This window comes from Metopolophium dirhodum, chromosome 1 (assembly GCF_019925205.1).
Source record: "Metopolophium dirhodum isolate CAU chromosome 1, ASM1992520v1, whole genome shotgun sequence".
Classification (NCBI taxonomy): domain Eukaryota; kingdom Metazoa; phylum Arthropoda; class Insecta; order Hemiptera; family Aphididae; genus Metopolophium; species Metopolophium dirhodum.
In genome coordinates, this window is record NC_083560.1 from 131,929,235 (window position 1) to 131,954,046 (window position 24,812).

Genomic DNA, 24,812 nt, shown 5'->3' on the forward strand with positions numbered 1-24,812 from the left:
GATAAGCTATGATCGAGAACGTAATCTAATCGTATATAATGTATATATCGTCGAATATGACAAATACGTATTTGGTTATGGCCTTAGTGCAGTTCGTTACGAAACATTCCAACGTGAAGTTTAAATTTCAACTGTTTTATAATAACCTATCAATTCAATGTCAAAAAAACGTAAAATTAGTGATGAACATTGTACATTCAACGAATCATGGACGGATTTATATTTTTTTTATCGAAAATAAAGGTAAACTGTTATGTTTAATTTGCAAAAAAACCATTTTATCTGTAAAAGAGTATAATGTTAAACGTCACTATGAAACAGAGCATAAATTACAATTTAACACTCTCACTGGTGATATTAGACAGATTAAAATAAACACTTTTAAAAGTTCATTAAATAATCAACAAAAATATAGTCTTAAATTACAACATAATCAAAACGAATCAGGAGTACGAGCTAGTTTCGTAGTTGCTGAAATGATAGCCAAGTGTAATCGTCCATCCAACGACTCTGAGTTTATAAAAAAATGTATGTTAGCCGTTGTAAATTAAATATGCCCTGAGAAAAAAAAAACAATTTGAAGACATCAGTCTCTCAGCTAGGACCTGTGTTAGACGTAGGTACCGAAGAGTTAGGAACAAATTTAATGTTCAAACTGAAAGAAAAAGTTAATTTTAAATTTGATTGTTTTTCTATCACAACTGACGAAAGGACTGATGTTTGTGATACTGCTCAGTTATTAATATTTATTCGAGGAATTGATTTTAATTTTAATATTTCTAAAGAATTAGCTGAATTATGTAGTTTGAAGGGAACTACAACGGGAGATGTAGGTAAAAAGGTTGCCGACCCCTGTTCTACAGGATCATATTCAGAAGAATTCCTGATATTTACAATATTTGCCCTCATTAAACAAATATTAATAGTATTTAATATTTACAACATTACCGAACTTTGTTCAGATTTAGAATATAATTTAATAATAATAATAATACCTATAGTTAAATTAAGGAGGAATATTATAAAGTTATATTATATTTTACTAATATTTGTATAATTACTTTAATGTACAGTATTTTATAAGAAAATTATAGTAACTACACTATTTATGTATTTTAAGAGTTTAAATTATTATTTTGTTAAGTCCAAGTGTGATTGCAAGTTATAATTTGTTCCTGAGAATTAGGTAGTAGTGTGTAATATAATATAGAAATGTAAAAAATTAATACAAATTATTTAATATATTTAAATTACAATATTTTAGTTTGTTTACAATACATAGCATGCTATGCTTCAGACTTTAAGTATCAATTAATTAACAAGAATTAACTGACTGAAAATTTTTCACCTTCTTGATCTTATTACTAATAGTCCAGTTACTCATTAAACTTTCCAATTTTTTTAGTTTATTGTTATATTAGTATTATTACTTTAATTAATTTAAAAAAAAACCTGTATAATATTTGATATGATGATTTAGTATGATATGAGAGTGAATTAAGTGATAAGAAAAAAGCGTGAATTCAAATGAACCAATCATAGAAGGGCGGTTATGAGTGTACCCACATTTGCAAAATAAACGGAAGCTATGATTCCAAAGAGAAAGAAAGTTTTATTTTTCGACTGTACATAATTGAGTATTTATCTATAATAAAATATTATTACATTTTCACTTAGATAAGAGAGGGGGCATAATTGAATGAAGATTACATCTTTTGTACATTTTTTATATTAGCTAATTTGAACTATTATACTCCTGTTAGATTCTTAGATAATTTCTAATGGTACCGCTACTGCTGCACATGGAGTTAATATAAAAAATATTGAATGGTTTTCAGCATCACATGCGCTAGTGCTATCAACAAATACTATACCACTTGAAGATTTTAATTCATGAGCTCTTTGCATAAGAGAAGTTACAATAAGAAGAGCAAATAGATCTTCAACAAATTTGACAATTACATTTTCTGAATATGCATTCAATTTTTCATTTAATTTCTAAGAAAGAATAATGTAAAATAGAATAACACAATGAATTATATAAATATATTATTGCATAGGTATTGACAATAGTCACCCTTTTAACCTACTTCAATCGTTCCAATTCCAGAACGTGGATCCAAGTTCTTAATTCTACATTCATCATGCCAATACTGAGCCAATGCTAAGTCTTTCAATAAAAAATTATCTTTTAACTCGAAAATATCCTCATGATACTTAAGAGCTTCAGAAATTCCCATATTGGAACTAAAGTACTCAAAAAATGTATTTTTTAATTTTAAGTCTCCTGGTATAAATCTTTCAAAAGTTAAAGTTTCAACAGTATCTAAACTATGAGTGTGTTTATTATTTATAGTTAGTATTTCCACTAGGACCATTCTAGAAAATAAATTATTTTAAAATCTGTGATTTTCATAAACTATAAAGCAAATTTATTACATATTTAAATATTTTAGATTCTGAGCGATGAGAGGAAGCTATTGGTTTTACAATAAAGTTTTTTTTTTTTTTTTATTATTATTTTTTAAACAATGAGGAGTGCTTCGATTTCCACATATAGTATCTTATCTTTAAGAAAATTGAATCAAGCTAGCACTTTATAGAGGTAATTCGATTTTATCAATAGTTATTTAACTCCACGAGAAAAACCACCAAAAAATTATGAAAAACCGCTAAAAACGAGATATTAATTTCTAACGCTTTCTTTATCACCATAGGAACGAATAAAATAAAAAATGATCTAATTCCCACTAGGTATATTATATACATTTAATGGTTACTTATTAATACATATTTATGACTTTAACATTTTCTTTCGTCCGCTAAAATTCGTTTTTTATCAAATGCAATCATTGCATTCAACTAATATTGTAATAATACACTACCCTGTCCGAGGACTGACCAGCGCTGACCTACTCTTTTTTTTTTAATTATTGATTATATTACAAAACTTATTTTTTTTTTACCTCATGCAAAATACTGTATGGACTGTGGACCGTATAAATAAAGTATACTAAAAATAAACCAAACCTTGTCGAAGTAAATGTTATTCAGTATAATATAGCCAATTGCATAGGTTTAAATTAAAAATAACATTTATGCAAAAGAAGGATGTACAATACTTATTTAAAGTTATAGGTAACATAACTATATTTTTAATAAAATAAAATAATTATTTCAACTACTTATTGTGATACACATACACAAAAGAAAAATACATAAAAAATACACACTTAAAAAAATAAAGAGTGTGTGAGGTTAACCACCGTTACACTCAGTGATGTATTGGTAATTTTTTTCTAGGGTAGGTATACGCTCAGCACATAAACGTATATTGTGGGGGGAGGGTTAATCCTCTCTCGAAAAAAAAAATTCCAACCAAACCTAAAATTAACTTATGGTGGGCCGTAGGGTATACAACCACGCCTTTATATGTCAAATGATTTATCTATCCACCTCCCCCCAGAAAAAGGTTTTTAGACATAGTTACGCCATGCATCAGGATCAGATAAAAGTTAGAACAATGCTTGGAAAGTTCCTTTAAACAAGGAATTAAATCCTTTATCGTTCCTGTCTTGAAGAAAGGAACTAATTGCTTCCGTCGTTCCTTTTTAATGTAACGTACAATAAAATAAAAAACACAGGTACATGTTTATACTAAATTTTTTTAATTTTAAAATTTTAAACATAACACATTGTTATTTAGACATTTAGTAATAAAATAAAATAGTTTTAACTTATATAAATTAACTGTATAAATAAACCGCTGCGTCAGAAATACATAATTGATATTTTGTAAATATTATCAATAATATCGTATAGAAGTTTATTTTGATAGCTCTTCATATTAGTTACTAAATTTTAAAAGAAGCTATACATTTTAGATTCTGAGCGAAGCGATGAATGTATTGATTTTACAATGATGTGTGTTTTTTTAAATTTTTTAAATTTTTTTTTATTTTTGTGTCTATCATCACCTTTTAGGACAGTAAAAGTGCTTGGATTTTCTTCAACAGTAACTTTTCTGATAGGAAAGTGAATCTAGTTGGTACTTTGGGGGGTCAAAAGTAAAAATTTCAGTAGTTTTCGAAAGAGAAAGTAGGTTATTGCTCTGCTGTGTAGTAGGCGTCGAGTACTCCAGTGATACGTATTTTAATATATTCAGTAAAAAAAGTATTTAATTACCTATTAAAATACTTTAAAAGAGTACCTATTTATAGAAACTTTCAAATGTTTTATAAATTAATTTACATTACAAATTGAATCAATTTTCACGTTTTTTGTTAATTTTAGGTTTATAACATTTTATATCATATTATTTGGTGTAATTATAAGATACTCATATGTTTTCTTTGACGAAGTATTCACATTTTCGGTTGAGTATAATTCACAGTAAAAAAAAAATATATTATCATAAATTCTTTGTCCAAGTACTTTTAGATTCTGAGCGAAGCGATGAATGTATTGATTTTACAATGATGTGTGTTTTTTTTTTGTGTCTGTCATCACCTTTTAGGACAGTAAAAGTGCTTGAATTTTCTTCAACAGTAACTTTTCTGATAGGAAAGTGAATCTAGTTGGTACTTCGGGGAGCGACATGAAAAACAAAAGAAAAATTAAGGAAAAACGGAATTTTTTACGCAAAATCTGTTTTCGAGAAAATCGATTTTGGTTTTTGGTGTAACTCTAAAACAAATAACCGTAGGTACATTGACGGAATGTTTATAATTGTATTTCCTATACTCCATAACATTTTCCAAATATTTTGACTTATTTTGAGCGGTTTACGGACATTTTCAGTTTCCATTTTTTTTAGTTTTTTTTTCTACAAATATCAATAAAATTTTATTTGTAGGGGAAAAAAGCTTGAAACTTTAATACAAGGCTCCTACTATATTGTTACAATGACATTTGAAAAATATTAAAAATCCTTAGTCACAGTTTTTATTTATAAGCATTTAAAGTTCAAATTTTGACAAAATACGGAAAAATCACGAAAATTAGCATATTATTTTGAGTTGAGAATTCATAAAAATTTTTCTTTTTAAATCTAAGATTTGAAAATTTAAAATAATATTACTCATAAGTTTGTCTACCGTTATCAAATTATCATTCATTCTTATTGCTGTAGAGAAAAATATATTGAATAATATTGATGTTGAATACATTATTGATATTGTTACAAATAAATGTGATTTATTAGATGAACTGTTTTTTTTTTTATTTAATAATATTATAGGAAATTGGTTTGAAGAATGTAGATAAGATTATGAAAACCGATAATTTATTGTCAACTGGCCGTCTGGCCGTATTGAGTCAGTCTTCGCGTGATTTTTGTTGAAGTACAACGTTTTTATTTTACACGTTTAAAATAATACAAAGTTTAGTGGTGTCTTATTTGTTTTGTTTTGTTTATTTTTCCTGGGTGAAATGAATGACAATAAGTGGACGAAAGAAAATATAATTCGTTTAATCGAGCTATATGAAAATGAAAAATGTTTATGGGACACAAAGTCATCGGATCATAAAAATAAAATAAAACGGACCGATGCATTTATAAAAATTGCCAATGATCTTAATTTTGAAGAACAAGAGGTGAGAAAAAAAATGGATTCTCTTCTTACACAATATCGTAGAGAAAAAAAAGCATTAGTATTAAAATCAGGAATGTCAAGTGATGATTTAAAAACACCATGGTACGCTTATAAATATTTTTATTTTATGAACAACAAAAATGATCCTCGAAAAACGCGGTCTAACACTAATGAAGATGTGTATAGTGAAGAGGATTGCGATATACTTGATATTGAATCAGTTAATGAGGATAACGAAAATGACAATGAAAAAAAATCTGAATATTCGGAATACTCGAGTACAGAAAGTCCCAAAACCAAAAAGAAAAAACTATTTATATCACCAAAACCGGCAAAAAAAGTTCCGAGAAAAAAAAACCAAAACGAACAAGTTAAAGAAGCTTATTCTATTATGACGTCATGTTACTCAAAACTACAAGATCAGCAACCAAGGGATGATTTAAAAGTTTATGGAGAATCCGTTGAATTTAGACTACGTAAAATACAAAATCCCATGAGCGTATGTCTACTGAAACCAGATAATCTATTATTTCAAGCGGAAATGGATCAATATAAACAAGTTACTATTCCTGTGCAATCAACACCACTTTTGTCTGAATTTCAGCCAACAGCATCAAATTCGCCATCACCACAGTCAGCTACATCAGTGACACCACATCCTCATCAAATACAGTTACAAAACTACGACATGCAAAATCACTTTGAAAATTCTCAATTTTATTAAGTAAGCTAAAAGATTAAAAATGTACCTAAGTTAACTTCATCTTTATTCTAATTCTTTATTTTTTAAGTACCTTGATATGCATTTCATATGATTTTATAAACATAATAAGTTTACATAATACAATTACATTTACATTAATTTTTAGTTATTAAAATTAAATTATATTTACTAAGTGAAAAATACGTATTTCTTTTTTTTATTGCATTGCCTTTATGCATATTTATCTTGCCAAGGAACACTTCCGGTTTCACTTGTGAAGTATGTAGCGAACTCATATCTAATAGCTTTAGAATTTTTTCCTGATTTACGTCCAATTCGTTGAAGTGGTAAGCATGAAGAGTTTTCTGACTGTCTTCTCCATGTTCCTGGTGTAATTTCTCCAGAGCCACCATCAATGTCAACACTTCCTTGTGGAGTATTACAGTTTTTTGATGATTTGCTAGCTCTTAGAAAATTATGCAGGTAAGCACATGCAAGAGTAACTGAGGTTGCTTTTTCAGGACTTAATAATATGGGTTTTCTAAGTACCCTAAAAATAGAACTCATTATACCAAATACATTTTCTGATACTCGTCGTGCTCTGCTTAACCGATAGTTAAATATCCTCTCCTTACTTCCTTTTGTTTGATGTCCAGGGTAAGGTTTCATTACATTTTCACTTAGTGAAAATGCATCGTCGGCCACTATAACGTAGGGTACAGGATTATCTCTACCAGGTAAGCTTATTGGTTCAGGTAAATTAAGGGATTTATTTTCTAAACGTTTCCATAAGTCAGTATTTTTGAAGACTCCACCATCGGATATGCGGCCTCGACATCCAGCATTTATGTAAATGAATGAATAATTCGCATCAACCAGTGCCATCAAAACTATGCTAAAGTGGCCTTTATAATTAAAAAACTCACTTCCAGAGTTGATAGGTGCTTGTAATAGTATGTGCTTCCCATCTAAAGCACCTAAACAGTGCGGGAAGTTCCATTTTTCCTCGTAATCTGCAGATATTTTCAACCATTCATTTGTTTCAGTTGGCATCTGAAATACATTTCAAAGATATTTAGAATTTATAAAATATACTATACAACATTTATTTTTACTGTAAATTTTTGTGAACAATTTTTAAGTAGTTAGGTTTCGGTATGACTAACATTGTCTGTTAAAAATTTAATTTTAAATTTTTTTTTATTAAGTGTCGATAGGTACTAAACCAATTGATAGTGAATACAGTGTGTTTCAATAATAATTGTATCTTTATGTTACAGTATAAAATTTATTTAATTTAAAATTATTCTTACCTTGATGTAGTTTTTAAGACCAGATATTAATGCTTCACATACTTCTGGTACAATTTCTGATATTGATTGTTTGGATACTTTAAATGTGTACATTAAAGAATGATATGATTCACCAGAAGACAAAAATCTTAAAGTAATTGCTAGGCGAACTGATACTGAAATACTTTCACGAAAATTTGTATTTTCTTTTGCAACTTTGGGTCCAATTAAATTTATTAAAAACTCAAAATCGGTACTTGACATTCTTGTAAAATTATTAAACAAATCACTTGCGTGTAAATCCAAAATGAAACGCTCACCACTATAAGTTTTTCGACGTTGTAGTAGTTGTCTTACCCACCATCGTCTCTTACTTCTATACTTCATTTTATTTTTATAGTGGTTATGAATAATTATGAATGCAGCTCCTACACACATGACTTGCTCTAGAGACGCCATAATCGAAACTGTAGATTTATGTATTGAGCAAACATTTAAGCGAACAAATAAAATGTTTGTTACTTTGACAAACTATTTAAAAAACATTTGGCAAACGTTTGACAAACATTGGGCAAACGTTCAACAAACAATGTTTCCCCAAATGTTTGCTAGGTGTGGACGCGGCTTTAGGTGTTTTCGTGATCCGCAAGCACGCGATGTTTAAGCCGCGCTCACTACTCGCAGTCGGCGGCTGGATGACGATTTTGCTCATTCGGGAGCGATGTCTAATGTTTATTATTTTCTCAACCTTCGTCCATGTCGGATCGCGTAAATATAAAATGCATACAATATGTGACACGTATATTATGCCGCATTGCCGCCGTAATATTTTTAATATTCGTGCGTACTTACGCGGCCTGTATTTATTGCATTTTTAGATAGGTACTTACTCATTAAAGAAATGTATACAATACAGTGAATAAAATCTAATTTATAACTGTAACCTAAACAATGTAATAACATTATAATAATATTATGAACATACCGCGATGCAAGGGAACACAACCAACTTCCGGAAGACATATTTGAAAGCCTCGGACCTAACCTACCAGTCTCCAATATAATAGCCTTCCTTCAACAATCTGGTTTGCTCAAACTAATCTAATAATCTGTACATATTAAATCATATTTATATTATTTTTTATCGTTCTGTATTTTTTTTTTCTCTCTCTTTAACACATAACATGTTGTAACACTATTATACATTATATATCCCAATGGCCTTGCTGCCGAGGGTTTTGTTTTCTTAATAAAAAAAAAAAAAAAATATTATGAACTTTAATATAATTTGATACGCGTACTGCGTACAGTATACCTATGTATTAATTATTATTTAAAATTTTTTCTTTGTCTCACTGCCTCCTTTATATATTCGGGTTCTCTAATATCCGTGATTTCGAAGCGTTTACCATAAAGTGTGTCGACAATTTCCGGTAGTAAACACTCCATATAAAACCTAAAAAATAATATTTTACAATATTTTGTAATCTAATTAATAACTATGTTAACACACTAATAAAATTAATAAATATTCAAATTTATTTTTACCTTTTAAGTTTTTCGGCCATTTATGTGTTCAAAAATATTTCGTCATATTTAATTTCCTGTATACTTGTCCAATTAGGGGTATACACTACAAAATAACACAGTCTGCGATTTGTTATTCGCATTTGTCCCATAACTTGATAATAATATTTATGCTCGTGTTTAAGTTCAATTCTGTTGTCATTCGTGATGTTGCAGTATTTTAACTAAAAAGAAACGTATTACGTTATAATACAATAATAATTAAATCACGTACACAAAAAATACTTACTAGCTTACAGGCGCGGACTGGTAAAAAAGGGCGCGGGATGCTACATAATTTAAAGGGCAAATAAAACAAATTTTGGGGGCAAATTTTAAATATGTAGGTTATTTATAAAATATTTAAACATTGTCTTAATAAAATATTTTTTTAATAAAATATTGTAAATACGTTAAAAATGTAAATAGGTGCCAAATTACAACAGCCATTCAAAAAATTACAAATTTACAAAGTTATACAGTTGTATGGTAAAAATATAAAAATTAATTAATGGTCCGTTATTACACATAACACATTCAAATATTATACTTAATTACTTTTAAAATATCATAAATCCGATTTTAGGGATTGCGACATAGGTAGGTAGTAGATATATGATTAAACAAGGATATACTTTTTACTTAAGTGCAATACTCATAAATCTCAGTTATACTGATATACATTTTTATGTTCACCTACAGTACAATAACTATAATATTAATAAAAATAATTAAAATCAAATATACAAATTACAAATACAAATTAAAATCTTTAAAAATTGTGCTTTGAAAACTGTTGAATCCAAGCAAAAAATAACTAACAAAAATATATTATATATTGCGCCATGTATTATTATAGATATAATATATTTATATTATGATACATATTATTATTATTCATTATTGATACAAAATAAAAGTAAACTTATAATGTACATGATATTCTTTGTATTACAATATTACTGAATGTATAAATTAATATTTAATAATGAACTTCTACATTTTAAATATTTTTATATTACCTAGTACCTACATATAATATGAAACAAGTTATGTGTAATATTGTTATCATTGACTTGTTGCATAGGTATGAGGTACCTACCTGCCAAATTTATAATATTTTACCAAGCAAGTCTGAACTTTCAGATATTTTTTTTATGATATAATTAGTATCAGGAATAAGATCATGTTCAGTACTTATTAACATTAATGCATTCAACAATTCTTCAGAAAGGGTACTTCTTAGTCTATTTTTGATAATTTTTAATTTTGAGAAAGACCGTTCACAATAAACTTGAGTGCATGCTAATGTTAGTACAAATTTATATAATAAGTACACATTGGAATATGCTGAAGAATGTAAATTGAATTTCCACAATATTTGAAACACGCATGGTAAACAAAATTGACAGCTATCGAGTTCATTATTATGTATAGATCCATTCTCATCAGTATCCTGTTGGTCCAAAAAAAAATATTTCTATGTTCTCAAGTAGCCAAGTAAATAATATTTTTGTGTATACTACCATTATCTTCATTCAAATCAGTTTCAGAATCATCATTGTGTTTTGCTGGCATAATAAATTGCATTTCCAATACTAGCACTGACCATCGTTTTAAAAGATATTGCAAAATTGCACAGTTCACTTTTTACTTCTTCAAATTGTAATTTAGCTTTTACACAAAGGAATTCAAGTGCACCATCTATGATAATAATAATATAGTTAATCTTAATAATATAATACTTGTGTAAGACAAAAAAATGGTAAGTACCTACCTACCTACATAGTTATAAAATATAATTCTAAAATTATATGTTTAATTAATAATTATTATATAATAGTATTTAGAACTATTTTATAGATAGGTTGTAGGTAGGTAGGTAGGTAGGTAGGTATTCAATTCATTACTTAATTAATTTTATCCAAGGCTGGGCAAGTTTAAAAAACTTTTAAACTCAATTAAGTTAATTAAAACAATAAACTAGTAAGTTAAGTTAATATCTAAAAATTAACATAATTTCTAACTTATTAACTTGTTAGGTAATGCCCAGTCTAGGACCGTGCGATTATTTTTATTAATCGATTATTCGATTAATCGATTATTTTTAACGAAGGATAAATAATCGAATAACCGATTAACCGAATATAATCAAATAATCGAATATAATCGAATAACCAAGCATAACATTTCAAAACAAAAAAATAAATAGGTATTTTAGTTAAATATAACAAATAATATTAATATAATAATATATGTCTTCCTAATGGCCTTGCTGCCGAGGGTTATCTATTTTTAAATAAATAAAACCAAATAATATTAAATAAAAATAATATAATAATTATAAGTCTTGCATGTTTGCGCTAACCAAATTATACAATGACACTTTATATTTATAATCTAAATAAACTGATAATGATTATGGTTAATTATTAGATGCTATTTAGTATTTATATTTTATTATTCATTCGTAATATTTCTAATTGACTTATTGTTTACACGGAGTACGGACGTCGGACGGTAAACACCATTTGGTAACTAGTTCGTCTCCATTCTCCATCAGCACATGTGGATTAATAATTATACCAAATAATATATTATACAGATTACAGAAATACAAAACAATGAAAGTAAGTACTTACTACCTACTAGTTATAGTAGTTACTAGTGGCTAACTATATCTTATATATACATTGAGGAATTCATATAATTAAATATTTATTATTTATTTCATTAGTACCAAGTACCAAGTATTCAATATGAGTGAGGTATGGCAAGTTTTTAGCAAAGACGATGCTGGTCTTAAAGTGAAATGCTCAATATGTAAAAAGAAATATGCAAATCCAGGATCAAGTACAACGAACATGTGGAACCATTTAAAATTTAAACACAAGCCAAAATTTATTGAACTTGATCGAATTCGAATGGGATTATCAGGAAGTGCATTTAATCAAGACGTTTTCAATGTTTCCATAGACGAAGATGAGTAAGTAAACACTTATAAGCTCTAATGTAGATCATGATTCAATATAGTAAAATATTAGTTGAATATAAGTGTGATTTAAAATACATACAAATTGTAATTATTTTTCATGAGTTTACGATTGCTAAGAGTTTTGAATTTTACCGAAAATAGTACTCAATACCTATATAATTATTGAAATGCATGAAATTGTTTTTAAAGGTTAAGCAATACTAATTTTTGTAGCGTTAAAATAATTTTGTATTCGAAGCTCCAATGCGAGTTATATTAGATAATTTTTCCAGCATCGCTGATAATTTTAGGTTGATAATTAAATAATATGAATAATATTAATTTATTTAACTTATTCAACTACCGTATAATAACAATATCAATATAATTTAAAATATCCTAGACTGACATGCCGTCTCCGCTCACAATCGTTGTTCGTATATCATTGAATTCAAATTTAATACCATCCATTATACAGTGACATACTTGTAACCTACTGTACAGCGGAGCGATATCCACTTGACCCCCTTTTTTTTGTTAAATTGAATTAAAGATAAAAATGTCTAAATATACATTTACCTATTTCATAATATTTTTATTAGGTCTGAGATTGAGGAATCAAATTCATTAATATCACAACCTTCTACTTCAAATTATGAACCAGAATTAGGTCAATCAGATTCAACTGATTCATGTATTTATCCGTCTCCTATTACTGACACCTCATCAATAGCCATTGTTCACAAAACAAATTCAACCCTAACTAAACAAATGAAAATGGCACAATTCACTCTGAATAAAAGTGCAAAAATCAAAATTGATAATGCACTTGCCTATTTCATTGCAACAAATATGATGCCATACAGTTTAGTGGAAAAGGAGGGATTCAAACTATTTGTAAATGCGTTAAATCCTAGCTACAAGCTACCAGGTCGAAAAACTCTTACAGAATCCCGAATTCCGTCTATGTATAGTGAAACACGTAACATTATAGGGAACATAATTAGGAGCGCCGATGTTTTTACTTTCACCACGGACTGCTGGACTTCAAGTTCAAACCAACCGTTTATTGATGTCACGTGCCATTTTATCAACGATAATTTCAAATTAACTTCAGCCAGTTTGGGTCGCATTGAACTGTCGGAAGACCACACTGGGGAGAATATAGCCGATGTAGTTCAAATGTTGTTTTTAGATTATGAGATACCGGATAGGAAAATATGTTCGATAGTGACTGATTATGGATCTAATATGCTAAAGGCTGTACGCAATTTAAATATACCCTATGTAGCTTGTTTTGGCCATGCTCTTAACACGGCAGTTTCACGCATTTTTAATATGGACGAGATAAAAGATGTAGTCCATAAAGTCAAATTCATCCATAATATATTTGCCCATAGTTGGAAGGCAGTTCGAGAAATGGGTAAATTTCAGGAAAAATTTAGCTTGCCAAATAAAAAATTTCCATCTTACTCAAAAACGCGTTGGTGGTCAATGTTGGAATTAATTAATGTTATTATTGAACAAGAACTTGGACTCACAAGTTTCCTACGAACATATAAAAATGGTGGATATAAAAATTTAGCTCTTCAAGAATCAGACATTATCGTGTTAAAAAACCTAAGTTGTATTATACAGCCAATTCGGGAAATAACTGATAATAATAGCTGGCGATTCATACGTCACGGGCTCGGCTATACTACCAGTTATTTCTTCGCTTAAATCAAAATTATCTCAAATAACACAACTAAATGAAAGTGATGATACGGACATCAACGAAGGACAAATTAAAAACATGTACACAACTATTATTGAGGTTCTAGATCAACGCTATAAAGATAACACATTACTGATTATGTGTACCGTATTGGATCCTAGGTTCAAAATCGAGTACATTAAGTATGATGATTTATCGGTTTTAAAGAAAACCATCGCTGAATTTTGTGAAACAACATACGAGAGTATCGAAAGTGATAGTTACGTCAACAATATTTCTAATCAATTGGCATCACAAAAAAAATCAAAAACTGGGATGTCTGTAATTTTTGGTACTCCTGAAAATAATAATATGGATAATTTCCAAGTAAGAATTTGTAGATAAATTATTTTACTTTATTGTTACTACTTTTTTAATTTTATCATTTTAGGAAGTTCCATTAAGCCAAAAAATAAAAAATTAATTGGACTTATACATTAACAAACCAAAAATTGGTGTTGAACAAGATCCACTAGATTGGTGGAACATAAACAAGACAACTTACCCTATTATATTCGTTTCAGCAAAAAAAGTTATGACCATTCAAGCTACAAGCGTAGCGTCTGAACGTATTTTTAGTAAAGGGGGATGTATATTAACTGATCATAGATCATCGTTAACAAACAAACATGCCAGCCAGCTTATTTTTTTAACTATGAATAAGGACTATATAGCTAAACTAGTGTTTTAAATATTATTTTATTTTAATATAACTTCAAGATTAAGACTAACCCTTAAGGTAAACAGCAGTTCATATTTGTTGTATTAGTTTATTTTATGTTTTTATGAATAAATCGTTTAAACCAGACTATTTATTTGATTACTAAAATTAGTATATTATTATTAGAACACTATAATATATTGTGTAGTATAAGGTATAAGTATGATTATTCGAGTGTTCGATTATTCGAGTATTCGATAAATCGTCAAATACTATTCGATTATTCGTCATTTCTGTTAAAAATCGTAATACTCTCAGATTATTCGATTAATCGATTATATTCGAACATTTAACTAATATTCGATTATTGTGGGGAAAAAAATTATCGCGCAGTCCTAGCCCAGCCTTGATTTTATCTAACTTTTGAAGAAACTAAGAAATTAAGTATGTTAATATGACTCAATATTATTAATGATATTATTTTATCAAATAATACTAAATTAGTATAACATTTTAAATAGTATTTATACTGAATTACAAACATTTTAAATTTATTACAACATTATAACATAATATTTCAGATAATATATTAATATATACTTTATGAAGCAAATAATTGGTTTTTAGGTTTTAATATGGAAAAAAATATCTATAATCTATATACTTTTGGTTTAAAAAATTTTCTCTCAAAATTGTAATGAATTAATCTCGATTTTATTTTTTATATTAGTTATTTAATATCAGTAAAAATAAATAATATCTATAAATTATAATAATTAGTTAAACATGCTCTCACATACATTCAAGATATGAGATTCTATAGGGTACATGCATTTATATTAAGATTAAATTACAATAATATTTTCATGTATATTTACCTGAAAAATCTAATACTTTATTATTGATATCATTATTGAATTATTACACATTTACACTCAATAAATTGATCAATAATGTATTTTTTTCAGAAAAATGATATAAAAACTAAAAAACTAAAAAAAAATGTATAGATACCTGTGAGTTAATGCCTTAATGGTGCAACCGCCGATCGTGCATTCATGTATATTCTGCGCGTTTTGTTTAAGAAATCTTTTCAGTAAAGTCAAAAGTACAATACGCCTTACGTCAGCTATACTGCGTGTGGCGTGTCTGCGTCTACATCATAGTTGGTTTTGGATAAACTAATTTCTAATAGACCAGGGGTCACCAATTAATATTTTCCGCGGGCCACATTAAGAATTCGGAAAATTCTCGCGGGCCATAAAAATTCAAATTTCATAATAATTATTATAATATGCCGGTTGGTCAAAAATACTTTATTTCTAAAAAAAAAATATGTACACTTATTAATTATTATGTAACTAAAACTAATGCAAATATAATTAAATTTAATAAATATATGAAACAATTATCAATTAATATTTTCAATGAGAAAAATGGCAGATCTTGCTTTCAACTAGCTGCTTTAAGTCGGGGTTATGGTTTGTGGTAGCTATCTTCATCATCATTTCAAGGTGTTCGTTGGTGAGTCGGGATCGGAATTTGTTTTTGATATAATTCATTTTTGAAAAAGCAGACTCACAGACGTATGTGGAGCCAAACATTGTACACATTTTCACTGTCAATAATTTCAACATCGGGTATTTCTTTTCAGATACATATTTCAACCAAAATTCATCATAATATGTAGAATCAATTTCAGTTTTTGAATACTTTTCATTATACAAATTTTTTAGGACATCATCTGATTGAAATTCAATTATTTCCATTTGAAGATGTGCTCTATTGCAGTTGAAAACATTTTCTGCTTCGTTAATCCATTCACCATCAGGCTGCAGAGTAAAACTACTGTTCAATAGTTGTACAACGTTTTTGATTTTTCTGAAATCAGCAAAGCGTCTTTCGAATTCAGTTTTTAAACTTTCCAAAAACTTCGTAAAATTTGTCATATCAATCTCGTGATTTTCATCTACAACTTTTTTCAAGTTATGAAAATGTAAACGTTCATTACCAACATCTTGTAAAAAAAAGTCAATTTTTCTACAAAAACAATTTACCTCAGAAACTAAATGGCAAATTAGTTTCTGATTACCTTGAAGTTTCAAGTTGAACGAATTTATGTGTTGAAATATATCTGTCAAAAACGCAATAGTTGCTATGTTACTATTATCACTGATAAATTCGTGATAGTCTTTGGCAGACAAATGTGTACTCTGAATTAAAAATAGTTCAATTTCATTCAGTAAGTTAAAAAACCTTTGCAAAACATTTCCTTTGCTCAGCCATCTCACATTATTATGAAGTAATAAATCGTCAAACTGAGTATCATTTTCTTGAACAAGTGCCTTAAATAGTCTGTGCTGGAGTGAAGATTTTGCACGTATAAAATTAACAATACTCATTACTGTTTTCATAATTTTTTCCAAACACGGATCCAGTTTGCAGCAAAGGACGCTTTGATGAATGATACAATGGTACGATAAAAGATCAGAGTTGCATTTAGGGTCATTTCTTAATCTTTGAACAAAGCCTTGATGAGCGCCAATCATCGCTGGTGCACCATCGGTTGTAACAGAGATAATTTTTTTCAAATTTAAATTTTCTGTTTCAAAATACAATACTACAGCATTGTACAAATCATTTCCTTTGCTGGTCCCTGATAACGGCAAAAGTGTCAATAACTCTTCGTAAAATGCCCCACTGATATTGCTCAAGTATCTCACGTGAATTATTAGCTGAGATGTATCTGTGATATCACAAGATTCATCCAAGGCTATAGAATAAAAATCAGCAGTAGATAGATCTTGTTTCAACTGATTGTGATTATCTTTGGCCAGTACTTCAGTATTTCTCGTGTTAGTGGATGCTGATATTGGGATATGACGAAAAGTTTCGACAATTTCCTTTTTATTTTCAAACAGTATATTTACAGATTGAAGCATACATTCTTTAACAATATCAGCATCTGTAAATGGCTTCATATGTTTACCGAGTATCCACGAAATTTGTAAAGATGCCTGTGCACATTTCTGTTGTTCAGTCATTGCATGGCTTAAAATTTGAGTTGCCGATTTATATTTCATTTTTAGATTTTCAATTTTTGTTTTACGAATGCCAGTACCCAATGGGAATTTTTCGGCAAATGACTTGTGTGTCTCATAATGACGTTTGATATTAAACACTTTCATAACAGCCACTGTTTGATTACAAATTAAACAAACAGGTAAGGCACCTACTCTATCTGGTAAAATAAAACAATATAAGTCCATCCATTCAGGACAAAACTGTCTATTTTCATTTTCTACTTTTCTTCTTTTTCTATCCATAGTCAAATTAAAACAAAGAATAATATATTATTTAATTACGAAAATTAATAAACAAAACGGAACGGACGAACAAAAATTACGTCGCAGCGGACACCACCGTCTCACCGATAACTGACGGACTGACGTGTAGTACGTATATTAATATGTGTGACTTAACGAGTTGTCGACTTGTCGTAATGAAATTTCAAATAAATAATAAAACAGATAAGATAAGATATGCTTCACGGCTAGTATAATATTTGTTGCAGCCGAAAAAACCTAATAATGCAGTAATAATGTACAAAGATAAGAAATTACCTGCAACATTTATTATTACAACAGTCGCGCTTTATAATAAGTACGTATTAAATTATTGGATTTTCCTCTCAGTCTGCGGGCCGGTTAAAATGCATTCGCGGGCCGGATGCGGCCCGCGGGCCGCCATTTGGTGACCCCTGTAATAGACCATATACCTATATAGTCACCCGTCGGTCGTCGTTGGGACTCGGGTTATTCTTATCTATGATTTTATTGCAATATAAGTTAACATCTAAGGAACGCCGCAAGCGACGATGTTCGACGACCGCGACGATGTGGTGGTCGACGGATATAATATTATTGCATATAATGACTATAATAACTTTATCGTATATTATAAAGCAATGTTCATTCTGCGGACTGCGGGCAGCGGGCTAATGAAATACAGACTAAAAATATAATAATCGCTAATCGTCGTCGGCGACGACGCGACATGAACAAAAATAGAACAAATTACCTCAAACTCAAATGGTATTAAAAATATTTAAAAATTATTTCTACATTAATTATTAAATATAATATATTTAAGGGCGTTGCATGCCGCGATTGTCTGTCTTTGTCTAACACACGTGGAACATAGAAACAACGACCTAAACGCCTGACAAAAATTAAAGTATTTCTAGTTGTTCGATTTAAAATATGTAAAGATGTTTGAATTGGTATGCACGTTTACTTTGCATCGGTCGAAGCACTTTTTCGATTGTAGCAATATTTTGATGAGATCAAATCAATTCTATATATTTTTTTTATATGATAGTTTGTGGGTTATATAATTCTGCAATTACAGAGATAATGACAGATAAATGATTTTGGTCACGTTCTTATTTTGGTACATTAAAAAGCAATAACCAGTAGCAGTTAATAAAACTATAACTAAATGTGTAGGTCTCAAAATTAATAAGAGCATAAACATTGTCATAGGCCGCAGCATTTGGTGTGGAAGGACGAAGGGTCACGAGGGGCCAGAAATCGAGAGGGCAAACTTAAGGGTCAGTAAATTGTGATTAATTTTTGCCCCTCCCAACCCCCCGCCCCATAACAATTAGAGCTAAGTTCCTCTTATAAAGATTGTGTTAATAATAAATTAAGAAAGTATATTTAATGTATATAAAAAACTGCTCAAACTAATTTACCTATTTTCTTATTGGCTACCTACTTTAAATGTATTCTTTTTTCTTTATGATTGTTATAATTATTACTTATTACATAAATAATAGATCTACATCTACCTACGATTTTATCAGAGAATTGTAACCTTCTCCTTCAAAATTCAGATTAATTTTAGGTGGGCACATTTATACCGATAGGGGCAAATATATTTTAGGGCAAGGGATGCTGTAGCATCCCAGCCAGTCCGCGCCTGCTAGCTTATTATTCACAGCGTCAACGGCGTTTAAGGTATTTATTGCCACATATGCAGTGTTGGGAATTATCTAGATTAAACTATCTAGATAAGATTTTTTGAAAAAAATTATCTTTTAAAGTATCTAGATAATTATGTTACGATTTATCTAATGTTCATCTTGCCGGGTCCACACTAGGACGAACATTGTTGTCGAACATGTTCGTTGAGAATGTTTCCTGACTCGACGAACCAATGCTACTGTACTTTAAAATATTCTAGAACAGTGTTCGTTCTACATACACAACGATTTCCGGCTTAAATTGGCAACTTAAAGATTTCCCACTCATATTATTTATTTTCATATTAGTACGAAGCCATCTATTGCGGTGTGAACGTGTAATTACCAGTTTTTCAACAATTTATTAGTTTTATTTTTTTTTCAATATGAGTGACGAAGATATAATTATTGCAAGTGCAGCGTTTGTTTTTACATCGTTAGTTTCTCGAGTAAAAAAAAAAAAACTTCATAAAAGACGTTGGTGGCAACGTACAATTTTTGAAAGTAGAAGTCGTTATAATGGTAATGACTTACTAAATTAATTAAGACTGGAACATCCAGGATTCAAAAACTTTATAAGAATGTCACCAACAGATTTTGAATCATTGCTGGAAGTTATTGGTCCTCAAATTGGGAAGGATATAACTCATTTAAGGGAAACTATTTCACCAAATTTGCGGCTGGCAGTAACATTACGTTTTTTGGCTACAGGTGATTCATATACAAGTTTAATGTATCTTTTTAAAATTTCCAAACAACTAATATCTAATATAGTACCAGAAGTGTGTGAAGCTATAGTTGAAGCGCTAAAATTATATGTTCAGGTAAATATTAAATATCAAAATTATAAAATTAGTTATTTTGACATCATAACAGTGGCGTGGCGTGGAGTCAACAGTGGTGTAAGCAATCACCAAAAATTATACCCACCTATACCTTAATTTTTTTTTTTTTACCACCACTCAAAAGCAGCTTCAGTTTAAAATACTGATTTTACCTTGCTATAATTAAATAGTTGCATACTTACAAATTTTACCTCTAAAAATGTGTCTCAACAACTGTTGGTTATAATATAACAAAATTAACAAAAACATATATATTTTTAATACATTAGCTATTTATTTTTAAATATATTTTAATAACAAACGAAACAATTTTTTTAAGTTATATACATTCTAATGTAGGGATAATAGTGTTAATAAATAATAAAAATAATAATAATAACAGTCCTGTTTTTTTTCTTAAATCTAATTTTTAGTTCCAAATTCTATTAGTTTACAAGTTCACTTATAAGACAACTCTATCCTTCTATTTTGTTTTATAAAGTCTTTAATTACATCATTATGAAAATTAGGTTCACACTTTGTAGTCATTAAAACTTCTTTTTCTATGGAAAGTAAAGATAAATTTGAAAGTCTATTTTGAGTTTGATTATTTCTTAAATAAGTTTTTATCCTTTTTAAAGCGGAAAAAGATCTTTCAGCAGAAGCACTTGTTGCAGGAATGGTTAAAATTAATGCACATAATTTAGTAACTTGAGGTAGAACAGTTGTTAAATCTGTTTCCCTCAAATATTCTAAAAGTTTATAAATATGTGTTTGATGAAACTGATCAGATGAATATATAATTGACAATTCACTCTTTAGCTTTGGAAATTCAAAATACTGACCATATGTTTGTTTAAGTGAACTAAATTTATCCTGAGGAAAATTATCTTTGTAATGGGAAAATTTTTCAAAATCAAGTAACCCCATAAATTTTAAGTTATATACTTCAGAAAATCGTTCATCAATTTTAACTAAAATAGTATCTATTATTTCATAAAATAAACGTTTATAGTTAATTTTTCTATCTTCTGATACTTGAACCATTCGACACCTTTTATTTCTGGATGGGATTATTTTATTTTTTTCTAAGTCATTTACTTCATTCCAAACTAAATTAAATTTCTGCCTATACTCATTTAATTGTTTCTTAAATTCATTTATTTTTTGAGTACAATATGAAATATCAAACACTTTTTTTTGTAATACATCAAAAAGGTACCTAGCTAAAGGAAGTATTTTTCCAAAAATGATTAAATTAAAATTAAAATCAAAATCTTCTAATGTCAAACAAAAGCCTCTAGCACATATAATTGATTCGCCATCCCATTTGTCAGCGTTTTCTACAATAGACTGCATTAATTGATTAATTTCTTTTTTATGTTCAACCATAATATTAATTAATCTACTATTATAATTCCACCTTGTTGGTGCAATAGTTGGAAACCGTTTTTTAACAATTAAATCTAACTCATTTATTCTTTTTGTACTATTAGAGAAAAAAACCGCAAACCCGTTTAGATTTGTAAAAAATATTTTACATTCCTTAATATGAGACACTGACTGCTTAAGAACTAAATCAAGTTTATGTGCATAGCAATGAATATACATTGCATTTTTATATTTCTGTTTTATCAAAGTCTGCAAACCATTATGAGAACCAGACATAACAGCAGCTCCATCATATGTCTGAGCAACTAATTTGTTCTCATCACATATATACTCTGGAAGTATTGAAAAAAAATGATCAGCCAAAGATTTAGCTGACCTATCAGCACTAACATCAGAAAACCCAATAAATCTCTCTTGAACACCTTTGTCATTAACATATCTAAATACTGTTGTGAGTTGTGATCTTTTTGTAATATCAGTTGTTTCATCCGTGATTACTGCTAAGAAGTCAGCATCTTTAATTTCATTTTTAATTTTTGTAATTATAACATTTTTTATAGAATTAATTAAATCATTTTGTATGTCATTTGAAAGGCCTGTAAAAACAGTAGAATTTGAAATATGGAATTTTAGTTTATCATCAACAGAAGAGAGTAAATTAAATGTTTCAACAAAATTACCTCTATTTAAAGAACTTGATTTTTCATCATGACCTCTTAAAGCTAATTCTTGTTTGGCAAGGAAACAAGTGATATCAATTAATTTACTTATAACATACCTATTATTATCTACTTTTTCATTATGTTTATTTATGTTTTTTTTTAAATTTTCACTTAAACAAATATCTATCCTATTATTCCCAAAAGTTTTTAAATTTACCAAGGCTTGAATGTGTAGCTGACTTGATTCGTGTCTAGTTTTTAACCCATGAAAATTAGACATATCAGTAAACCCATATTTTGACCAAATATTCGATTCACTATGTGAAAAGAGCAAACAGGGCCAACAGTACAATTTATCCGAACAACCACAAAGCCAGTCACATGTTTTATAAAAACATTCATTAAAATATCGGTAACAATTTTTAGTTTTAGATTTCAAATTAGGTAATTTAGGAGTAGGCCTCCCTCTCAAAACAATATCCATTTTGTCTTCATAAGTATGCGCGCCAAATGATTTTACCAGTAACCTATCTATATCACAGTGGAAGTTGGACAAATTGTCTTGTTGAGGTGAAAATTGAGTTGTTGGTGGTGATTCATTGTTTGAAACTGATGATAATTTTGTATCATTTGGTTGATAGCTAGTAAATGTTTTTGGTGTGTTAAAAAACAATGGAAGTCCTTGATTTATTGAAACTAAATTTCCTCCTAAAACGTAAATTAGAAAATATATAGGTAATACATTTATACAAATTATGTTTTGAAACATTAGAAATTTTATTTAACTAATAAACTGTTATGTAGTATTTAACTTTATTTATATCATTTGAAATAATTGATTAAAAAAAATAACTATATATTATTTCTAGTAATAATAAAATAATTGTTCTAATACATTGTATTAGATTTGGATCAATATATTTTTATATAAATACATTTCTGAAGAAATAATTCATCTCATGGGTAAAAAAAAGTAATATTTTATGAATAAAAAAATATAACATACACTAGTCTAGTTTAATTTATAATAGAAATATTTTAATAAAAGCACCGGATTTAGACACATTGTATACACTTTTTTTAATTTGAGCTCCCGTACTCATGTCTCATGTGTACTACAGAAATACTTAAACTATAGATGTTGTTAGATTGTATTAGTAGGTAATTGATAATAAAATTACTTTATAACTTATTTTATTATTGACATACTTTTTAATCCAATATCAGTATTTTGTGATGAAGTTGTGGATTCTGAAATTGGTGCAACAGCAACACTAATTTCGTTTGACCCAACATTTTTATTGATTGCTGCAATGATGACAAACACTTAATATTAGCGGTTAAATAATTATTATCATATAATATGTAATATGTTTGATGTTTAAGTCATTTCAATATACCTACATAGTACATATTAACTTTTACAGTCATTAACAACTAGAAGACATTTAGAACATATGAAGTTATTACTTACTTGGCGTTTTTGAGAAATAGTTGCTTATATTTTTATTTGTAAGTTTTGACTTTCGCACTACACAAGAAGCTATATGCAATAGCCAATTATAACTGCTCATATTATTTTCTTGTTTGCCACACTCACAAGTAATAAAATTAACATCTTGAACATGATCACTCATCATAAAATAATTAAAAATATAAATATCATACAATAACCTAACATTAATTGAAGTTAAAAAATAAATTAACTGTACTATTCTGTAAGTCGTAACTATTAAATAAAGTCAAATAGTCATAACAGTCAACAGACAATAGTGGCAGTGCGGCACTGTTTGTCATACCATTATACCAACGCAATTGGTAAAAATAAAATAAAGTGAAATGTCGATTAAAATCACGATGATTGCTGATTCGTCGTGTATCATATTTGAAAATCGCTTATATGTCAGTACCACCACCGCGTATACTATTCCGCGTGATAATTTCAACACAAACAATTTATACTATAAACTGTAATAGTCTAATTTATAAAATAGGAAAGGGAATTGAAATCGCTTACACACACATCGCATTTCTCATGTTTATAGAAAATGCATAGATGAGCCGAACGTGCGTGCGCGGACTGCGGAAGTTCGGGGGACATTTTACCGAGTATTCTTGGCTTGTAATGAACCGACGCGACGACCGAAACGTTCAAAAACAACGAATAACGATGTTATTTTTAGACTAACAACAAATAACAATTTATAAATATAAAATTATAAAATCAATGAAAAAATATTATAATAAACAATAATATTATTTCACATTGATCATGGCTAAAATTGAATTTAATTTGGTCATTTAAAAATAATACACCCAAAAACGTTTAACAATAAAAAGTGTAAGCAACGCTTACACTGCT

General features: G+C 28.7%; 4 protein-coding genes across 4 annotated transcripts; 1 reads left to right on the forward strand and 3 right to left on the reverse strand.

The window, feature by feature from the left end:
- Window positions 1-6,528: 6,528 nt before the first annotated feature.
- LOC132953824 (putative nuclease HARBI1) lies at window positions 6,529-7,853 on the reverse strand. Its single transcript, XM_061026159.1, has 2 exons — window positions 7,611-7,853; window positions 6,529-7,350 (listed from the first exon to the last, which is right to left on the reverse strand). The coding sequence occupies exons 1-2, from the start codon at window positions 7,851-7,853 to the stop codon at window positions 6,529-6,531; spliced, it is 1,065 nt and encodes a 354-aa protein (XP_060882142.1).
- Window positions 7,854-11,914: 4,061 nt separating this feature from the next.
- Window positions 11,915-14,309, forward strand: LOC132953825 (E3 SUMO-protein ligase ZBED1-like). Its single transcript, XM_061026160.1, has 4 exons — window positions 11,915-12,141; window positions 12,732-13,753; window positions 13,797-14,212; window positions 14,277-14,309. Exons 1-4 carry the CDS (start codon window positions 11,915-11,917, stop codon window positions 14,307-14,309), a joined length of 1,698 nt encoding a protein of 565 aa, XP_060882143.1.
- Window positions 14,310-14,826: 517 nt separating this feature from the next.
- LOC132953826 (general transcription factor II-I repeat domain-containing protein 2-like) lies at window positions 14,827-17,872 on the reverse strand. The gene is made up of 3 exons (XM_061026161.1): window positions 16,952-17,872; window positions 16,260-16,906; window positions 14,827-14,839 (listed from the first exon to the last, which is right to left on the reverse strand). Exons 1-3 carry the CDS (start codon window positions 17,870-17,872, stop codon window positions 14,827-14,829), a joined length of 1,581 nt encoding a protein of 526 aa, XP_060882144.1.
- A 2,956-nt stretch (window positions 17,873-20,828) lies between these two features.
- Window positions 20,829-24,087, reverse strand: LOC132953827 (zinc finger MYM-type protein 1-like). The gene is made up of 4 exons (XM_061026162.1): window positions 23,925-24,087; window positions 23,660-23,758; window positions 22,991-23,158; window positions 20,829-22,384 (listed from the first exon to the last, which is right to left on the reverse strand). The coding sequence occupies exons 1-4, from the start codon at window positions 24,085-24,087 to the stop codon at window positions 20,856-20,858; spliced, it is 1,959 nt and encodes a 652-aa protein (XP_060882145.1). The 3' UTR covers window positions 20,829-20,855.
- Window positions 24,088-24,812: the final 725 nt, after the last annotated feature.